The sequence below is a fragment of the Dendrobates tinctorius genome, unplaced genomic scaffold, assembly GCF_039654945.1.
Source record: "Dendrobates tinctorius isolate UK_male_01 unplaced genomic scaffold, ASM3965494v1 ptg000043l, whole genome shotgun sequence".
NCBI lineage: Eukaryota > Metazoa > Chordata > Amphibia > Anura > Dendrobatidae > Dendrobates > Dendrobates tinctorius.
In genome coordinates this window covers 30,744,038-30,764,082 of record NW_027361711.1, presented here as the reverse complement: position 1 = coordinate 30,764,082, position 20,045 = coordinate 30,744,038, and the positions used below count along the sequence as shown (strand labels likewise).

Here is a 20,045-nt window from a genome sequence, read left to right as displayed (position 1 = left end):
AGTGATGAGCGAGTATACTCGTTGCTAAGGTGATCTGAGTATTTTGCAGTGCTCGGAGATTTAGTTTGTGTCGTCTCTGCTGCATGATTTGCAGCCGCTAGACAGCCTGAATACATGTGAGGAATGCCTGTATGTTAGGGAATCCCCACATGTATTCAGGCTGTCTAGCAGCTGTAAATCATGCAGCAGAGACGACACAAACTAAATCTCCGAGCACTGCAAAATACTCGGAGGACACCCGTGCATGCTCGGGAAGACCCGAGCAACGAGTATACTCGCTCATCACTACTGGCCACCTAAATTGTAGTCTATGCAAAAACTAGCTTGCACATACCATGCCTTGATGGTGGTTCTGCACATGCGCCAAACTATAACTGCAGCATAGTCCTAACATTACACCCCAGCATAAATTGTGATACGAGAGACAACATTTTCCCAGAGAAAGGCATTTTACTGGCAATCTCGCAATGAACAAATTCTACATTACATGCGTAAACTGACCCTTGACAACTTTTATCTTTTATAATGAGAAAACTTCACACATATCTACTTGTATAAAAAAAAAAAAAAGCTGTCAGACTAGAAAAGCATCAAGGACGTAGGCTACGAAGAGCGCAGTTCAGCTGCTACGGAAATGATGGCGCATGAATTACCGAGGGTGGAAGAATAAGAGAGGGTCAAGTCTGAAACATAACACAGCGGCCACTTAAAACAAAACAAGACAAAACTTCAAAGAACAAAGGATGTGGTGTAAATGTGAAATGGAGAACCTCATTTCTACAGCAACAGTGAAACTCTACACAATTTCACTGCCAATGGGAGAATATAGGAAATGAGCAAATAGGAGCCCTTGTCCTGATGAGGTTGGCTAGCTTAGGCAACCCTTGTAGAGGTCATGCTATCCAGCCACTATCCTAGATGTATTTAGAATTCTATGTGGCAGCAGGGAAAAAGAAATATTAAATGGCACCCAGTGAAGTCAATGGGCATCATTTGGGCTTGACAAGATGGCGATCTTCCAAACTACAAAGTGGGTGCGAGTCTGAGCTGTTGGGATAATAAATCACTTATCCTGTGGATGGGTGATAGAGGGGTTCTTCAAGTTAGGGCTCAGTCAGGCAGCCATAAAACACGGACAACGATCACATCTCAATGCTCGGACTGGCCGACAGCTCTCCTGACCAGAGCGTGACAGTTGCATAGAAATAAATGAAGCGGTCATGCTTGGGTAAGGAGAGCCGCCGGCCAGTCCGAGCATTGCGATATAATCGTTGTCCGTGTTATACGGCCGTCTGACAGCGCCTTTAAACTTACTGGATCACAAATTCTTACTTTCCTTGCCCGAGTGGCAATCACTTGCCACCGTTATCTATAGGTTAGCAAACCATGGCAGGCAAGTGAAGCAGTCGAATTAAAAAGGTGACCCCAATTACAATGTGCAATGTAATTAATGAGTATAACATGGCAGATTTTACTGAAAAGTAGAGAGATGGGTACGCTTTAAGTGGTTTATGTAATACTCCACAAAAAAAGCAATCTAAATTAGCTTGTGACAATGGAACGTTCCACATGCCAAACTGATTTTATAGGAGTCTATGATTTCTGTCCACAGCATTTAAGTACGGAGAATCGACGAGCAAAACCCTGCACCAAATCTATTATTCAAATAAGCCGTGCGTGCCAGCTAAAGGCAACAGTAATTAGCTCCTGGCCAGGGATAATTGTTTTGATCCAATGTGACCATTCAGGGGATGTTCATTAATGAAAATTCCATTGTAGCCAAAATGAAGGACTCTGGATCAATAGGGAATTTGCATTATATTACAATGTCCTCGGAGAGAAACCCTCTAGGCCAACAAGTTGCTGAACCCAGACAGCTGGCACGCACTTCCTACCCGCAGAGGACAAAGTTCCACAATGCACTCAGAAGAGAAGCAGTCTGGAATTTTACATGGAAGACCCCCCCATCACGGGACCACAAACGCTACAGGTCTGATGTAGTTACATGCAATGAAGCCTTCACCGCGCGTGATAATACACCGTGCCAGCCTGTCCGCTCTCTGGAGCAATAACCACCACAGTAATGACACATACAAGGCTTTAGTTTGGACAAAATTCACATGACAATTCCTATAGCCTTATAAAAGGGATAGAAGATGGAGGACATGGACAAGTCCTAAACATTGACACATTCTCCATAAAATTGTTCTTTCTTATCACACCTTACAATAGGTTGACACTTTTGTAATCGTTTACGACAGGATCAGCAGGTGCATTTTTGTCCTAGTCCATCAAAGGTCGGTCAATGAAATCATTTATCTCCCAGAACAAGGGTTACCTGACAAGCTCTGCTGGAATGTCAACCTAAGGGGGTTGCCCAGGGTTTAGGTCACCAATAATAGACACCAGGAACCACCACATGAGCCATTTGCCGTTCCATCCATATGTAAACCAAAATCGGATAGTTCTGATGTTAACCAGTGCTGACTCCAGCTCAGCTACAACTGAAGAGAGAAGGAACTAACCAGAGAATGACCAGTACAATGTATGGAGCTGGAACAGCACAGCTCCATACACACTGTCCACATCCAACCACTACCACACCTGCACATAATTAAATCAGTAGGAGTTCTAGGTGTAGAACCTCCACCGATCTGTTATTGATAACCTAATTTCAGGACAGGACATAAATTTCCAAGTCGAGTAAACCTCTAATTTCCACACCGAGAATAGTGCAAAAGTGGTGGGGTACATAGATGAGCAAAGTGTTGCACCCTACAAAAAGATGCAATGTTCTTGCATCCAAAGGGGCACCCCCTCAATTTCAGGCACCATAGCAGCAGCTAGGTGCGCCATAGCTTGTCCATAGATAATTAGCCAGATTCACCGCCTTAAAGTCTTGTGAGAAAATAACGACTCAAGGGCATTTGTTAACAAGTGATTTCCTGATTGATTCTAAAGGAGATGCTCAATGAAAATCTAAAGAATAATCACTGTTAATCGGCCATCACAAGGTCAGAGTAGAAGACTAATGGTCTGGGATGTTTGCAGCCCAAATATGGCCGTAAAAAGTACACATGTAATGGTTATCAAGACACGCTGTATGCACCAGACGTGACAAAGACCATTTCTCTAACCCATCCATAACGTGACCATTCTTGGAATGAGATCTCCTGTTGCCTTACAGAGGACACTGATCCTGGATAGAACTGCTTTCCATCACATATGAGAGACTGAAATATTACATGAATCCTCTGGACACGTTACTTTTACTAATTAGCTTTAGTGAAACGGTGAGTGGAAAAGTGATAGTACAAACAGCATGGGTGTGAGCCTGCATCATTCAGATTTATCTTGCCAACACGTGGCTTCCTGCTGACTTCGACACAAAGAGATGAAGTAATACACAAAACGCATGAGAAATATAGAGAATATAGTTGGTCTATTTTTCCTGACAGTTCCCTTCATGCTGCTCATATACAATGAGACTAGTGCAGGTAGAATGCTTGCATCCTCCATCTGCATATTAGAGAGGACTGCAGTTCCTCCCGATTATATAGACTTCCAGGCAAATATTGTATTGATGAGTAAATTAGCCAGACCCTGTTGTCTTACACCGACAAGACAAATGGATGCCAATATGATGAAGACGGCAGCATTCCTCGCACTACATGCCACTCTGGTCCCCGGGCACCCATTACTGTAGTCAGGGCATGCTGCAGTGGTTACTGGCTCGCTCAACCTCCAAGGAGAGCAGAAAACTAACAGATTTATAATAGTCAGCTGAGCATTGCCATGTACTACATGACAGAACAAAAATTAGCACTAGATGCTTTTTTGCATCACAACCACACCCATGTGCAAAGAGCAATCGTTACACTGAACCCCTATAGATTTACACTGTCAATATAAGGCTCTTATTACGAACGTCAAAAAAGGATTAAAAAAAAACAAACTGCAATTTTTCCTATCTAACTAATGGACAAGGCCTGAAATTTCAATCTTTGAACTGTGGCAGAATAATCTCAGAAGATAGGAAGTGTGTCTGGCCAGGTGACAGGTGGACACACGTTTGCGGAGCAGTTGTGTGAGGGTCCACCACCTGATCATTGACTAGCTGGTGACCATACCAATGGAAATAGATGGTTAAGTTATACCTAAATTGAACACAAAAGGCAACCTAAAGTATACCCAAATGGGACAATAAAGGACAAGGGGTCAAGCACAGAAATACAATTATGGATCATATACAAAAAAATAGTGCAAACAAGACCATGAATGAAGATAAAATTCCAAAGTTTATTGAATAATTATTAAAATAAGTTACAAAAAAATTGACCAGCTGAAGGTGTACACTGTGACTATGTACAGCAGCAATGGTTATAGGTCTACAGGAAGACTCTAAAGCTAGTGGTGGAATGGAGTAGTGGATGGCAGTCCTGGCATTCATTTGTCCACCACACCCTGGGAAAGACCCAGGCTAGAAGTAATATCCTGAAATTCTAGAAATAAATTATCTCCAGTGAATGACATTTAGGGAAAAGGCTAATGAAAGGGACAACTACTGCCTCCGTTAGATTAATGCATCTGGTCATTAAGGATTGAGCTTATTAAAACCAGCAGACCCTTCTTGAAGCAACCAGAAGCTGGAAGCTATAAGAGGAGCCATTTCCAGAGGCAACCAAAGGGACAATAGATATGATGACCATTTACTGTCATTAAGAGGAAACAAGTATAGAGGGATTACATACACCTGCAGTTTTAGGCAAAACACCACAGACCCCTCTTGGCCAAAAGCTGTAGTCTCCCATCCCATGGCTTCCTTATCTTAAGAGGTAGTCACACCATGCAGAAGGTATACAACTGGCCTAGGAACACTGTGCAGCCTGAAGGTATCCTTGATAGAAATGGTTGGATTGGTAAAATACAACCAATTCTTTTAGGTTTTCCATAAAAAAAAAAAAAAAAAATAGTATGGCTCACGATTCACAACATGCCTCCCTGACATTAACCCATTCTGTACTTACTTCATGAACAAAGCCCATTACCAGACCTAAGACACCACCCACAAAAATAGACTCACGTGAAGACCCCACCTACACAGAATAGTGAAAACCTTCTGCAATATAACACCAAAGGAAAATAAATCACTAATAGATATGAAGGTGAAATGTCTCAATTATCTCATCACTTTTCAGTCATCGTTCTAGAAGGATGGCTTCCAGTTGGCTGACCAGTCACACACAAGGTTCATGGCAAGTGATCACCCAGTGTATGTCCTCCTCAGGATGGACCTGTCGGATGGAGGTAGTGGACCATCTATGGTCTGTCAGACCTCCACCGTAGCAGGAGACTTGTAAACTTGAAGCAACATTAAGGACAGTCCGAGCACCTCTACCTTCAATCCTATTAATGAATGGGAGTGTGCAAGTCACTTATGGCTGCTGCAGTCTGCCCTAGCAGGTTATATTCCCGTGGGGTCCGCTATATGAGGGGCTCCTGCAGGGCTATAATGCCCCAATGGCTGGCACAGCTTCCAGCGCTGCATTCTAATCAATGAGGGGAGGCCTGTGTAGGCGGAAGGTGCACTATTGGGGCGCCCACTCACCTTCTGTTGCATAGCTGTGATCGCGCAGGAAACTGTTGTTAATCTTGCGGGTATCAATGTCCTCCTCCATTGACAGCCTCTTGACTTTTCTGAACGGCAGACAGAATGGGGGCAGTAGCCATGATCCTTCCAGCAGCCTCTAGCAGAGGAGGAGAGGGAGCTGCCCGGGGCACGCCATGCCACTGCCCAGTGTGGGGGGTGCGCCCCCCTCCCGCAGGCCCAACAGGTCACCGCGCCCACTGCTGCCCGGCCCGATCACGGTGGCAGCCGGATGGCGCAGAGTCGCTCCCTTCCGTGCACCTGGCTGCGCCGGGAGATGCTGGTGCCGCCTGGCTGGAGGCAGATGCTGCATTGGGCGCAGGCTCCTCCTCTACAGCTTGTGCTCTGCGTCAGCACAGCCTGCTCCTCTCCCCCCCATCGGCCAGCACTGCTGCAGTGTGGGGGCTGCTGCTCACTGCCAGGGCCACCGGCGTCCACCATTCACCACAATCCGTGCTGGGGGGTGGACGGGTCACAACTTGACGCTTAGCCAATAGTTACGGACAGACAATATCTTGTATGGCCCCCGGAGTGCAGCCCATCAGTCTCCTCTACACACATCAGCTGCACTCCCTGGAAAAGGGGACTACAGGTGCCACAAGCTGGAGAAGATTCTTCAGCTTTCATAAAGTCACATCACAGACCCCAAAATGGCAGTGTCAGGGAGGGAGGGGTTAAAGAATGCGCCAGAGACAAATTGTGCGCCTGGAAGTGGAGAAATTACATTCATGGGATCAAATAACTAGAAATTGGCATGGGCATCTGTAAGCACCCCTTTTGCTATGGAGCACCTAAAAAGGTAATGGCTTCACCAGAACCTTGTATGTCAGATGCTTCTGAAATGTAGTCCACCTGTGTGCAATCCCAGTGTCACTGTCCGTATACACGTTACCTTCTCTGCAAGGCCACACAGGTTGCAACAGCAGTAAGCACCACTAACCATACAACACCAAGGAGATCTCCAAACAAGTCAGGGACAAAGTTGTTGAGAAGTACAAGTCATAGCTGGGTTATAGAAATAAAAAAATTCCCAATCTCTGATGATTCAACCCCCCCCCATCAAATGTAAAGAACATGGTACCACAACAAACCTGCCAAAGAAGGCAGTCCACTAAAACTCTCATCCCAGGCAAGGACAGAAGAATCAGAGATTCAGCACAGAGACCAAAGGTGACCCCTGAGGGAACTGCAGAGTTCCCAAGCAGAGACTGGAGTATCTGTCCATACGGCCGCAATAAGCATTACACTCCATAGAGGTGGCCGTTATGGAAGAGTGGGCAGAAAAAAAGCCTTTACTTACACACCAACAAATTGTAAGGCTTGTTTTGAGTTTGCCAAAAGACATGTGGGAGACTCCCCAAACGTATGGAGGAAGGTGCTGTGGTCAGAGGCGACAAACATTGAAATTTTTGGCCACGAAGCTAAACGCTATGTCTGGCACAAACCAACACTGCTCATCTTCCCAAGAACACCATCCCCACAGTAATATGTGGTGGCATCATCCTGTGGGGAAGTTTTTTGGCAGCAGGGACAAGAAAAATGGTCTGAGTCAAGAGGGAGATGGATGGTGTGAAATACAGGGATATTCTTGAGCAAAACTTGTTTCAGTCTGTCACTGATTTCAGACTGGAACGGAGGTTCAACTGAAGAAAATGACAAAGCATGCTGATAAAGCAACACTCGAGTGGGGAAACTAGTAAATGTTTTGGAGTGGCCTAATTAAAGCCCAAACCCTAATCCAATTGAGAATCTGTAGTCAGACTTAAAGATTAATGTTCACCAGAGGAAACCATCTAATTTGAAGACACTGGTGCAGTTTTGCCTTGAGCAATGGGCAAAAATCTCAGTGGCAAGATGTGGAAAGCTCAGAGACTTTCCCAAAACTACTTGCAGCTGTAATGGTCGTAAAATGTGGCACTACAAAGTACTGACTCTTTAGGAGAGTGACTAGTTCTTAACACTGAAGTATTCAGTTATTGGTTGTTTGCTTCACAACAGAAAAAGATATGTTCACAGTTGTAGGCATGTTCTCAACATCAACTGATGCAAACCCTCTAAAAAACTAGTGAAGTTCCAGGTAGGTGAAGGGTGAATATAAATATATGTCAATCAATCCTCTGTGAAATGAACCAACCAGTCAAGTTATGTACAAACATTGATTGTGAATGAATTTTTCCTGCTGTTGTGCAAATGGAACATACAACAGGTAGAAATGATGGGCAATTAGCAAGACCCCAAAACGGAGTAGTTCTACAGGGAGTGACCACAGACCATTTCTTTGTTCTCATCTATTTAGGTTGTTTTGGTCACTTTTGCATTTTGTCATTGCGCTCATCCCTAGAGGTTTGTATAGTAGCATGAGGCAGCATCTACAACCCAGAGAAGTTGCTCAGGTAGTGCAGCTCATACAGGATGGCACATCAATGTGAGCTGTGGCAAGAAGCTGTGTGTCAACGTAGTGTCCAGAGCATGGAGCAGATATCAGGAGACAGGCAAGTACACTCTGAGACGTGAAGGGGGGCCATAGGAGGGCAACAGCCAAGCAGCTGGTCCACTACCTCCTCCTTTGTGCAAAGAGAAGCAGTGCCAGATTGACACTGCCAGAGCACACCATGTTGGCAGATTCAAACTTGGCACCCTGTGCTCTTCACAGATGAGAGCAGGTTCACACTGAGCACGTGACAGACGTGACAGTCTGGAGATGCCGTGGAGAACTTTCTGCAACTCCCTTCAGCATGACCGATTTGGCAGTGGGTCAATAATTGCATGGGGAGGCATTTCTTTGGAAGACTGCATAGCCCTCCATGTGCTAGCCAGAGGTATCCCGTCTGCCATTAGGTACCTGGAAGAGATCCTCAGACCCATTCTGAGACCATATATAGGTACACTGGGCCCTGGGTTCCTTCTGATGCATGACAGTGCTATGCCTCATGTGGCTGAAGTGTTTCTCAGTAGTTCTTGCATAACGAAGGCATTGATGTTATGGACTGGCCGGTCTGTTCCTCAGTCTTGTGCATCTCATATTTGTGCAAAAAAGGGTCAGACTAGATTTTTTTTTTGTTTGTTTTTTTAACAACTGTCCCAGCCAGCTCCACTGACACTTGTAAAGCAAGCACAGCTCAGCCAGTAGTGGGTGTAAACAAGTGCAACTCTGCAAAATCATCATGATTTGTGTTACAAAAAAGCCATAAATTCGGACCGTGATGTATGCCAGTCTCTGACTAGAGTACAGCTAATTCGGTGGCGCACAGCAGCTGAAAGTTGCCCAAAATTCATTAAAGGGAATCGGTCACCTTTTTTTCCCCTATTAGCTGCCGGCATAGACATTGGGGGCTTATCTACAGCATTCTGTAATGCTGTAGATAAGCCTCCAATGTAACCTGAAAGAGAAGAAAAACACGTTATATTATACTCACGAAGGTGGGCGGTCCGGTGCCTCCCTTCTTCATGCGATGACGTCCTCTTCTCCCGTCCTGTAATGGCTCCGGCGCAGGCGCACTGCTCTGCCCTGTTGAGGGCAGAGCAGAGTCCTGCAGTGCGCAGGTGTCAGGAGAGGTCCGGCGCCTGCGCACTGCAGAATTCTGCTCTGCCCTCAACAGGGCAGAGCAGTGCGCCGAAGCCATTACAGGACGGGAGAAAAGGACGTCATCGCATGAAGAAGGGAGGCGCTGGACGGGACAGCGACACCCATCGGACCGGGACGGCCCACCTCCGTGAGTATAATATAACGTGTTTTTCTTCTCTTTCAGGTTACATCGGGGGCTTATCTACAGCATTACAAAATGCTGTAGATAAGCCCCCGATGTCTATGCCTGCAGGTGAAAGGCCAAAAAAAGGGTGACAGATTCCCTTTAATGAATTTGATGTTGTTTGTACAATCCAGCCTTGATGAACAGTGTGCTGGAGTGCACCATCTTTTTCCATCAACCTTAGCGTAGTTTCATCTCCAAACACCACATTAAAGTCTGAATTTTTGCTTTAAAGGGATCCTATCACCTGATTCATGTTGGCCAAACCTGAGGCATCGTGAAATCAGAGAAGGAATCCTTAATTGCATCCAAGTAGGTTTCAGAGAAACCATACTTTGAAGAGGTGTCCAGGGACAACGTGACTTGGATAAGCAGGGCTGTAGAGTTGGAGTCATGGAGTCAGAGCCCATTTTGGTGGAGTCGGAGTTGGTGTCATGGAAAATGAGGAGTCGGAGGTTTGGCTTACAGACTCCGCAGCCCTGATAACTAGACCAAAATAGATCCCAGGCAGTTACTCTCCTCCCCACTTCCCTTGACTGACAGGTCTCTCCTTGTGTATGTAAGGGTGGAGAACTGTCAGGCAAGGGGAGCAGGGCAGGAAGAAGCCTTTAGGGACATGCCTTCTGGACTCCTCCTAGTCACATCATCCCTGGCTGCCTTCTCAAAGTAGATTTTCTCTAAATCTCTGCACAATCATTTCAGATTGGAATATACATGGCTGCATTTTTGAAGCCTGTCTCCACTTTACGGCTCCCATGTTTCAGGCAGCATTAATCAACTGGCAGGATCTCTAAGGCTATGTGCACACATAGTTTTTTGGATCTGTGGATTTTGAAGTGAAAACCGCAGATAAATCCACATCACAATGGATGAGGTGTGAAACTGCAGTGTTTCTGCACAAAAGAATTGACATGCTGCGGATTGTAAACCGCAGCAAAACCGCGTGGAAAAATCCGCAGCATGTGCACAGCATTTTTTTTTTTTTTTTTTACATAGAAAATAAAAGGTACTGTACAACGCAGCAAAATCTGCTGCGGACCCGCAGAGCCAAAACCGCTGCGTATCCGCAGCAGATTCCACAGCGTGTGCACACAGGCTTATTATTTTGTCCTCTGATTTTATTTGATACTTTAATATATTACTAAGAGCACACCGACTCCTCACACTCGTGTGCATGTAGCCAATGTGGCTTGCAGTATAACCTACTCCAAAACTGCCCCATTCACTGCAGATAATGGCTGTGATCAGGGTTGGCAACATTCAGAAATTGCAGGATAGTCTAAAAATAGGGCCCTTTATTGACTTGTCTGTAAAAAAAAAAAAAAAAAATGCAAGGCACCCATGATTTCTTTTGAAGGTGAAATTTGTACAGATTATTATGACTAATTATGACCTAATTCAGAACCCAGCTGCATTCACTGTAAAATGAGAAGTACAACCAGAGTTATTGGCTGTAGATACGTATCAGTTGTGTTCATAACGATTATGATTTTACAATGTGTCCATGAAAAAAAAAAAGTTTGAGTTTTTGATAAGCTGGTGCGAGAAAATAAAGTCAAAGTAGGCACCCCTGCCTGCGATACACAGCCAGATCCTGCCTCTAAATCCACCCACTGCTGTTAACCACTTAAAATGCCCACAAGCCCAGCAGTCCCCTTGTGTCAAGGGGCCGCTATGACAGCCATGGATTTTCCAAGGACACTGTCTGCTATTACAGGGCTTCATTGAAACCTTCTTTTGCACTTTGAAAGGAAACGGATTATTGCAGCTTCAAGTCCATATACAGTGGGGGAAATAAGTATTTGATCCCTTGCTGATTGAGAGTTTGCCCACTGACAAAGACATGAATAGTATAATTTTACGGGTAGGTTAATTTTAACATTGAGAGGTAGAATATCAAATATAAAATCCAGAAAATCACATTGTATAAATTATATACATTTAGTTGCATTTTGCAGTGAAAAAAAGTATTTGTTCCCCTACCAACCATTAAGAGTTCTGGCTCCTACAGACCAGTTAGACGCTCCTAATCAACTCGTTATTTGCATTAAAGATTTCACCATAAGATTTCTATGGGATTGAGGTCTGGAGACTGGCTAGGCCACTCCATGACCTTTTTGAGCCCCTCCTTTGTTGCCTTGACTGTATCTTTTGTGTCATCGTCTTGCTGGAAGACCCAGTCACGACCCATTTTTAACCCCTGCACCCCTAAGGGTGGTTAGCACGTTCATGACTGGGCCAATTTTTACAATTCTGACCACTGTACCTTTATGAGGTCTTAACCCTGGAACGCTTCCATGGATCCCGGTGATTCTGACATTGTTTTCTCGTGACATATTGTACTTCATGTTAGTGGTAAAATTTCATTCAAATAACTTGCGTTTATTTGTGAAAAAAATGGAAATTTGGCAAAAATTTTGAAAATTTCGCAATTTTCCAACTTTGAATTTTTATGCCCTTAAATCACAGAGATACGGCACACAAAAAACTTGATAAGTAACATTTCCCACATGATTACTTTACATCAGCACAATTTTGGAACCAAAATTTTTTTTTGTTGGGAAGTTATAAGGGTTAAAAGTTGACCAGCGATTTCTCATTTTTACAGCACCATTTTATTTTTAGGACCACATCACATTTGAAGCCACTTTGAGGGGTCTATATGATAGAAAATACCCAAAAGTGACACCATTCTAAAAACTGCACACCTTAAGGTGCTCAAAACCACATTGACGAAGTTTATTCACCCTTTAGGTGCGTCACAGGAATTTTTTTGAATATTTAAAAAAAAAAAATGAACATCTAACTTTTTTTCACAAAAAAAATACTTCAGGTTCAATTTTTTTTATTTTACCAAGGGTAACAGGAGAAATTGGACTGCAAAAGTTATTGTGCAATTTATCCTGAGTACGCTGATACCTGATATGTGGGGGGGAATGACTGTTTCGGCGCATGGCAGAGCTCAGAATGGAAGGAGCGCCGTTTGACTTTTTCAATGCAAAATTGGCTGGAATTCAGATCAGACGCCATGTCACGTTTGGAGAGCCCCTAATGTACCTAAACAGTGGAAACCCCCCACAAATGACCCCATTTTGGAAACTAGACCCCCTAAGGAACTTATCTAGATGTGTGGTGAGCACTTTGAACCCCCAAGGGCTTCACAGAAGTTTATAATGCCCGGGCATGAAAATAAAAAAATCATATTTTTTCCACAAACATGATCAATTAGTCCCCAATTTTTTCATTTTCCCAAGGGTAACAGGAGAAATTGGACCCCAAAAGTTGTTGTCCAATTTGTCATGAGTACGCCGACACCCCATATGTGGGAGAAAACTACTGTATGGACACACGTCGGGGCTTGGAAGGGAAGCAGTGTCGTTTTGGAATGCAGACTTTGATGGAATGGTCTGCGGGTGTCATGTGCGTTTGGAGAGCCCCTGATGTACCTAAACTATTGAAACTCCCCAAAAGTGACCCCATTTTGGACACTAGACCCCCCATGGAACTTATCTAGATGTGTGGTGAGCACTTTGAACCCCCAAGTGCCTCACAGAAGTTTATAACACTCAGACGTGAAAATAAAAAAATCATTTTTTTCCACAAAAATGATATTTTTGCCGCCAATTTTTTATTTTCCTAAGGGTAACAGGAGAAATTGGACCCCAAAAATTGTTTGGCAACTTGTCCTGAGTAGGCTGATACCCTACATGTGGGGGTAAAACACTGTTTGGGTGCATGGCAGAGCTTGGAAGGGAAGGAGCACCATTTGACTTTTTCAACTCAGAATTGGCTGGAATTGAGATCAGACGCAATGTTGCATTTGGAGAGCCCCTGATGTGCTCAAACAGTGGAAACCCCCAATTCTAACTCCAACCCGAACCCCAACACACCCCTAACCCTAATCTCAGCCCTAACCCTAACCCTAACGGAAAAATGGAAATAAATACATTTTTTTTTATTTTATTATTTTTTTTTACTAAGGGGGTGATAACGGGGGGTTTGATTTACTATTTATGGCGGTTTTTATGTTTGGAAGCTGTCGCATGCTAAAAGACGCTTTTTATTGTAAAAATAGTTTTTGCATCACCACATATTGAGAGCTATAATTTTTCCGTATTTTGACCCACCGAGTCACGTGAGGTCTTATTTTTGGCTGGACGAGTTGTTGTTTTTATTGGTACCATATTCGGGCACGTGACATTTTTTGATCGCTTTTTATTCCGATTTTTGGGACGCAGAATGAACAAAAACCAGCGTTTCATGAATTTCTTTTGGGGGGGGTGCGTTTACACCGTTCCACGTGCGGTAAAATTGATAAAGCGGTTTTATTCTTCGGGTCAGTACGGTTACAGCGATACCTCATTTAGGTCGTTTTTTTATGTTTTGTCGGTTTTATGCAATAAAAACTATTTTATATAAAAAATTATTTTTGCATCGCTTTATTCTGCGAGCTATAACTTTTTTATTTTTTCGCTGATGATGCTGTGTGGCGGCTCGTTTTTTGCGGAACAAGATGACGTTTTCAGCGGTACCATGGATATTTATATGCGTCTTTTTGATCGCGCGTTATTACACTTTTTGTTTGGCGGTATGATAAATCATTTTTTGCTTCTTTTTTTATTTTTTAAGGGGTTCGCTAAAGGGGTTAACTAATGGGACAGTTTTATAGGGCGGGTCGTTACGGACGCAGCTATACCCAATATGTGTACTTTTATTGTTTTTTTTTTTATTTCCAAAAATGGATTTATTTGGGGGAATATTTTTTTTTTTTCTAATTTATTTGGCGATTTTTTTTAAATTTTAACACTTTTTATTTTTTTTTTTAACTTTATTAAATAGTCCCAGGTGGGACATCACTGTCCTGTGACAGATCGCTGATCTGTCACATCACAGATCACTGTGACAGATCAGCAATCTGTCACAGGCATTGAAGAAGACTTCCTCTTGCCTGCGCTTTGCAGGCACTGAGGAAGCCAGCTTCCTGCAGGCCCCCGAAGGCCCCCGTCGCCATCTTGGATTCGGGGGCCTGCAGGAAAGGAGCCCCCCGCAGCAGCGCTGCACATTGCGCTGCCGTGGGGGGCTCAGGGAAGCACGGAGGGAGCCCCCTCCCTGCCGATGCTTCCCTTTAACCCCCGGTACACCACGATCGTGTTTGATCGCGGTGTGCAAGGGGTTAACGTGTCGGGGGAGGTCCGTGACCGCCCCTGACACATTGTGCCGGGTGTCAGCTGTGATAATCAGCTGACACCTGGCCGCGATCAGCGGCGCTCACCACGTGGGCGCCACTGATCGCGGTAGTCGTACTATCCCGTCCATGGGCATAGGGGCCCGGGTCCCATGGACGGGATAGTACGTCTGATGTCAGAAAGGGGTTAATGTCCTGGCGGAGAGACAGGAGTCTTTTATAAAAGGTGACTATGTAAGACAGCTATCGCTCAATGTTAAAATTAACCTACCCTTTAAATTATAGACTGTTCATGACTTTGTCAGTGGGAAATCTTACAAATTCAGCACGGGATCAAATACTTATTTCCCCCACTGTATAGTGAAAAAAAGCATACAAATGTTAAATCACTACCCTCCCCCCACCTTCTCATTAAAAATTATGATGTTAAAAAAAAAGTGGCGTCACCACATCCATAAAGTCTGATCTTGAAAAATCTCAAGTTAGTTAACCGGATCAGTATATACCATGAAGATTAAAAAAAAAATGCCAAAACTTGATTTTTTTGGTCTCTCCAATGCCGCAAAAAAATGCAGTAACAAAACCTATCTTTTTGCAAGAGGTATAAATAAAAACGGCTTACCTGGCCAAAAAAAAAAAAAGTGCTCACACAGCTCCATCCAACAAATTTAAACGTCAAATAAAAGGGCAAGAAAATATATATATTTATTAGCTGAATTCTCACAAAATACAGTACAGACCAAAAGTTTGGACACACCTCATTCAAAGAGTTTTCTTTATTTTCATGACTATGAAAACTGTAGATTCACTCTGAAGGCATCAAAACTATGAAATAACAGATGTGGAATTATATAATTAACAAAAACGTGTGAAACTGAAAATATGTCTTCTATTCTAGGTTCTTCAAAGTAGCCACCTTTTGCTTTGATTGCTGCTTTGCACACTCTTGGCATTCTCATGATGAGCTTCAAGAGGTAGTCACTGGAAATGGTCTTCCAACAGTCTTGAAGGAGTTCCCAGAGATGCTTAGCACTTGTTGGCCCTTTTGCCTTCACTCTGCGGTCCAACTCACCCCAAACCATCTCGATTGGGTTCAGGTCTGGTGACTGTGGAGGCCAGGTCATCTGGCGTAGCACCCCATCACTCCCCTTCTTGGTCAAATAGCCCTTACACAGTCTGGTGGTGTGTTTGGGGTCATTGTCCTGTTGAAAAATAAATGATGGTCCAACTAAACACAAACCGGATGGAATAGCATGCCGCTGCAAGATGCTGTGGTAGCTATGCTGGTTCAGTATGCTTTCAATTTTGAATAAATCCCCAACAGTGTCACCAGCAAAGCACCCCCACACCATCACACCTCCTCCTCCATGCTTCACGGTGGGATCAGGCATGTAGAGTCCATCCGTTCCACCTTTTCTGCGTCGCACAAAGACACGGTGGTTGGAACCAAAGATCTCAAATTTGGACTCATCAGACCAAAGCACAGATTTCCACTGGTCTAATGTCCATTCCTTGTGTTCTTTAGCCCAAACAAGTCTCTTCTGATTGTTGCCTGTCCTTAGCAGTGGTTTCCTAGCAGCTATTTTACCATGAAGGCCTGCTGCAAAAAGTCTCCTCTTAACAGTTGTTGTAGAGATGTGTCTGCTGCTAGAACTCTGTGTGGCATTGACCTGGTCTCTAATCTGAGGTGCCGTTAACCAGCGATTTCTGAGGATGGTGACTCGGATGAACTTATCCTCCACAGCAGAGGTGACTCTTGGTCTTCCTTTCCTTTGGCGGTCCTCATGTGAGCCAGTTTCTTTGTAGCGCTTGATGGTTTTTGACACTGCACTTGGGGACACTTTCAAAGTTTTCCCAATTTTTTGGACTGACTGACCTTCATTTCTTAAAGTAATGATGACCACAAATTCTAACAGTCTATTCAGTAGGACTATCAGCTGTGTATCCACCAGACTTCTGCACAACACAACTGATGATCCCAACCTCATTTATAAGGCAAGAAATTCCACTCATTAAACCTGACAGGGCACACCTGTGAAGTGAAAACCATTTCCGGTGACTACCTCTTGAAGCTCACCAAGAGAATGCCAAGAGTGTGCAAAGCAGTAATCAAAGCAAAAGGTGGCTACTTTGAAGAACTTAGAATATAAGACATATTTTCAGTTGTTTCACACTTTTTATTATATAATTCCACATGTGTAAATTCATAGTTTTGATGCCTTCAGAGTGAATCTACAATTATCATAGTCCTGAAAATAGAAAACGCTTTGAATGAGAAGGTGTGTCCAAACTTTTGGTCTGTACTGTATATGTATGATTACTGCAAGGGAGGAGTGATGTAAGATTGAGCTTTTCCATCAGGACACATGATGCATTATACAGTATGCTGGAAATCTGATACTGCACACTTGAATATAACCATTTGTGCATGGAGGAGCCACACGCATCACTATACAGTTTATAGTTACAAATTGTTAATGGTTTTTGCCATTAGTTATCTGCTGCCTTATCTGATAGCAGCATGAAGGAGAAACTGAGCCTCCAATATCAGCGGTGTGTCACTTAAGGAAAATAAATCGGATAGCATTCGGCCCACTGTTATTCTACGGGGCAGCTATCTGCAATTATTTTCTTATGCTGGGGACGGCTGCAAGAATCGGATCTCTCACACCCACACAAATCACAAGTCTATGTATGCGAGTGAAACCTCGCACCGCACTCGGATGTTGCCCGAGTGCAGTGCGATTCCTGCAGACGCCAGCAATGGAGCAGATTGAGAAATTTTCTCCATCTCTTCCGCACCTGTGCTGCAATTCTCTGATGTGAGGGGATCAGAGCACAGTAGCATGACACTCCACTCACACTCGTAGCAGAGCAGGAGCAGAGGGTCGTCATCTCGTATCAGATGCTTATACGCTAGTCTGTTTCCAGCCTTAGCCTAAAATCAGACGACCGTGAAATGCAGTCCATGTATGGACTGGCAGTGGGTCTCCCAACCCAGACTCAACAGTCTCATGTCTGTTGAGTTCAGGTCAGAAAACAAACAATCTTCGTGCACATCAAAGTGTTTTGTGGAAAGTACACCATATTGACAAGCGACAGTGCTGGAATCTGTTAAGTCTAACTGTTGAAGGAAGACAGGGTGTGGTGTCCTCCATCATATTGGTGACCGCACCATTTTCCAGGGAGTTTTTCCCGCATACAAGCCATCATGGCCAACCCTTTGACTCACCACCTGTTGTCAGTGGTGGTACACTGGGAGCGCTTCTCTCGTCTCTTTCTCCTTTCAGTTTAAGTCAACTGGGACAGATTCCGTTTTAAGAGGTTCTCCGGGGCAGGGAAAAAGTCACATACTTTTAATTAGCTAATCGGACTTGCTTTGTGTAGGGAGCTAATCCTTGTAGTACATGAAAAAGACGATTTGCTACTCTGAAGCAAACCTGTCCTAGAATGTTGAGAGATGCCAGTGAGCATGTGCAGTAGGAGTTCCACTGCGGTGACCAGGAGATGACAGTATGTGGTATAACTTATCTCCAGGACACAGCAGTGGAGCTCCTACTGCACATGCTCACTGGCACTTAAGCCTAAACTTAACCTATTAATATACTAAGACAGGTTTCTGTCACGAAGGAGCTGAATTTAATTTTAGTGCGATTTGCTATTTAAATAGTATTTTTATTACTATGACATTTAATTTTGTTTCTATTGCTGTAGATCCCGTTTCAGTTTCTTTTTTTTTTTTTTTAAATACATTTTCTCCATTAATGTTGCCTATATATTTCTGCAGGTTTACATTATAAGCAGATACTACTTAAATTTAGACTCCATGTAGGAGACAAGGAACCCATCCTTTACCCATCTTCCACTTATATGAGGTGATAAAGCTCCTAAAGTAACAGACATACAGGGCCTGATTCTTTAAGACTGGAGTGGTACATGCAAGTCTCAATGATGGGCGAGGTGAAGCAAGAGGCTCCTGATAATTTAGAGGTGCATGCCCCTTAAAGCAGCCCTCCAGTATTTTTTTTTTATTTTACAGCTTAACCCCTTCACCCCCAAGGGTGGTTTGCACGTTCATGACCGGGCCAATTTTTACAATTCTGACCACTGTACCTTTATGAGGTCATAACTCTCGAACGCTTCCATGGATCCCGGTGATTCTGACATTGTTTTCTCGTGACATATTGTAATTCATGTTAGTGGTAAAATTTCATTCAAATAACTTGCGTTTATTTGTGAGAAAAACGGAAATTTGGCGAAAATTTTGAAAATTTCGCAATTTTCCAACTTTGAATTTTTATGCCCTTAAATCACAGAGATAAGGCACACAAAAAACTTGATAACTAACATTTCCCACATGTTTACTTTACATCAGCACAATTTTGGAACCAAAATTTTTTTTTGTTAGGAAGTTATAAGGGTTAAAAGTTGACCAGCGATTTCTCATTTTTACAACACCATTTTATTTTTAGGACCACATCACATTTGAAGCCACTTTGAGGGGTCTATATGATAGAAAATACACAAAAGTGACACCATTCTAAAAACTGCACCCCTTAAGGTGCTCAAAACCACATTCAAGAAGTTTATTAACCCTTTAGGTGCATCACAGGAATTTTTTTGAATATTTAAAAAAAAATGAACATCTAACTTTTTTTCATAAAAAAAATACTTCAGGTTCAATTTTTTTTATTTTACCAAGGGTAACAGGAGAAATTGAACTGCAAAAGTTATTGTGCAATTTGTCCTGAGTACGCAGATACCTGATATGTGGGGGGGAACGACTGTTTCGGCGCATGGCAGAGCTCAGAATGGAAGGAGCGCCGTTTGACTTTTTCAATGCAAAATTGGCTGGAATTCAGATTGGACGCCATGTCACGTTTGGAGAGTCCCTGATGTACCTAAACAGTGGAAACCCCCTACAAGTGACCCCATTTTGGAAACTAGACGCCCCAAGGAACTTATCTAGATGTGTGGTGAGAACTTTGAACCCCCATGGGCTTCACAGAAGTTTATAACATAAAGCTATACAATTAAAAAATCATATTTTTTAAACAAAAATGATCTTTTCACCCTCAATTCTTATTTTTCCAAGGGTAACAGGACCCTAAAAGTTATTGTGCAATTTGTCCTGAGTACGCTGATACCCCACATGTGGGGGTAAACCACTATTTGGGCGCATGGCAGAGCTCGGAAGGGAAGCAGCGCCATTTGACGTTTTTGGCTGGAATTGAGATCGGACACCATGTCGCGTTTGGAAAACCCCTGATGTACCAAAACAGTGGAAACCCCCCACAAATGACACCATTTTGGAAACTAGACACCCTAAGGAACTTATCTAGATGTGTGGTGAGAACTTTGAACCCCCATGGGCTTCACAGAAGTTTATAACATAAAGCCATACAATTAAAAAATCATATTTTTTTCACAAAAATGATCTTTTCACCCTCAATTCTTATTTTTC

The 20,045-nt window shown here is 43.4% G+C and overlaps 1 protein-coding gene across 4 annotated transcripts in view; it reads right to left on the bottom strand.

The window, feature by feature from the left end:
• PPP2R2B (protein phosphatase 2 regulatory subunit Bbeta) overlaps positions 1-20,045 on the bottom strand; it is a 564,935-nt gene that overhangs the window by 221,958 nt on the left and 322,932 nt on the right. The window contains exon 1 of one of the 4 annotated variants that reach the window (XM_073575253.1): positions 5,609-5,960. The exons of the other annotated variants lie outside the window; for them this stretch is intronic. Within the exon in view, the coding sequence (XP_073431354.1) occupies positions 5,609-5,678 (70 nt within the window). The 5' untranslated portion in view covers positions 5,679-5,960. Of the gene's footprint in view, positions 1-5,608; positions 5,961-20,045 lie in introns of those variants that run through there. 4 annotated transcript variants of the gene reach the window in all.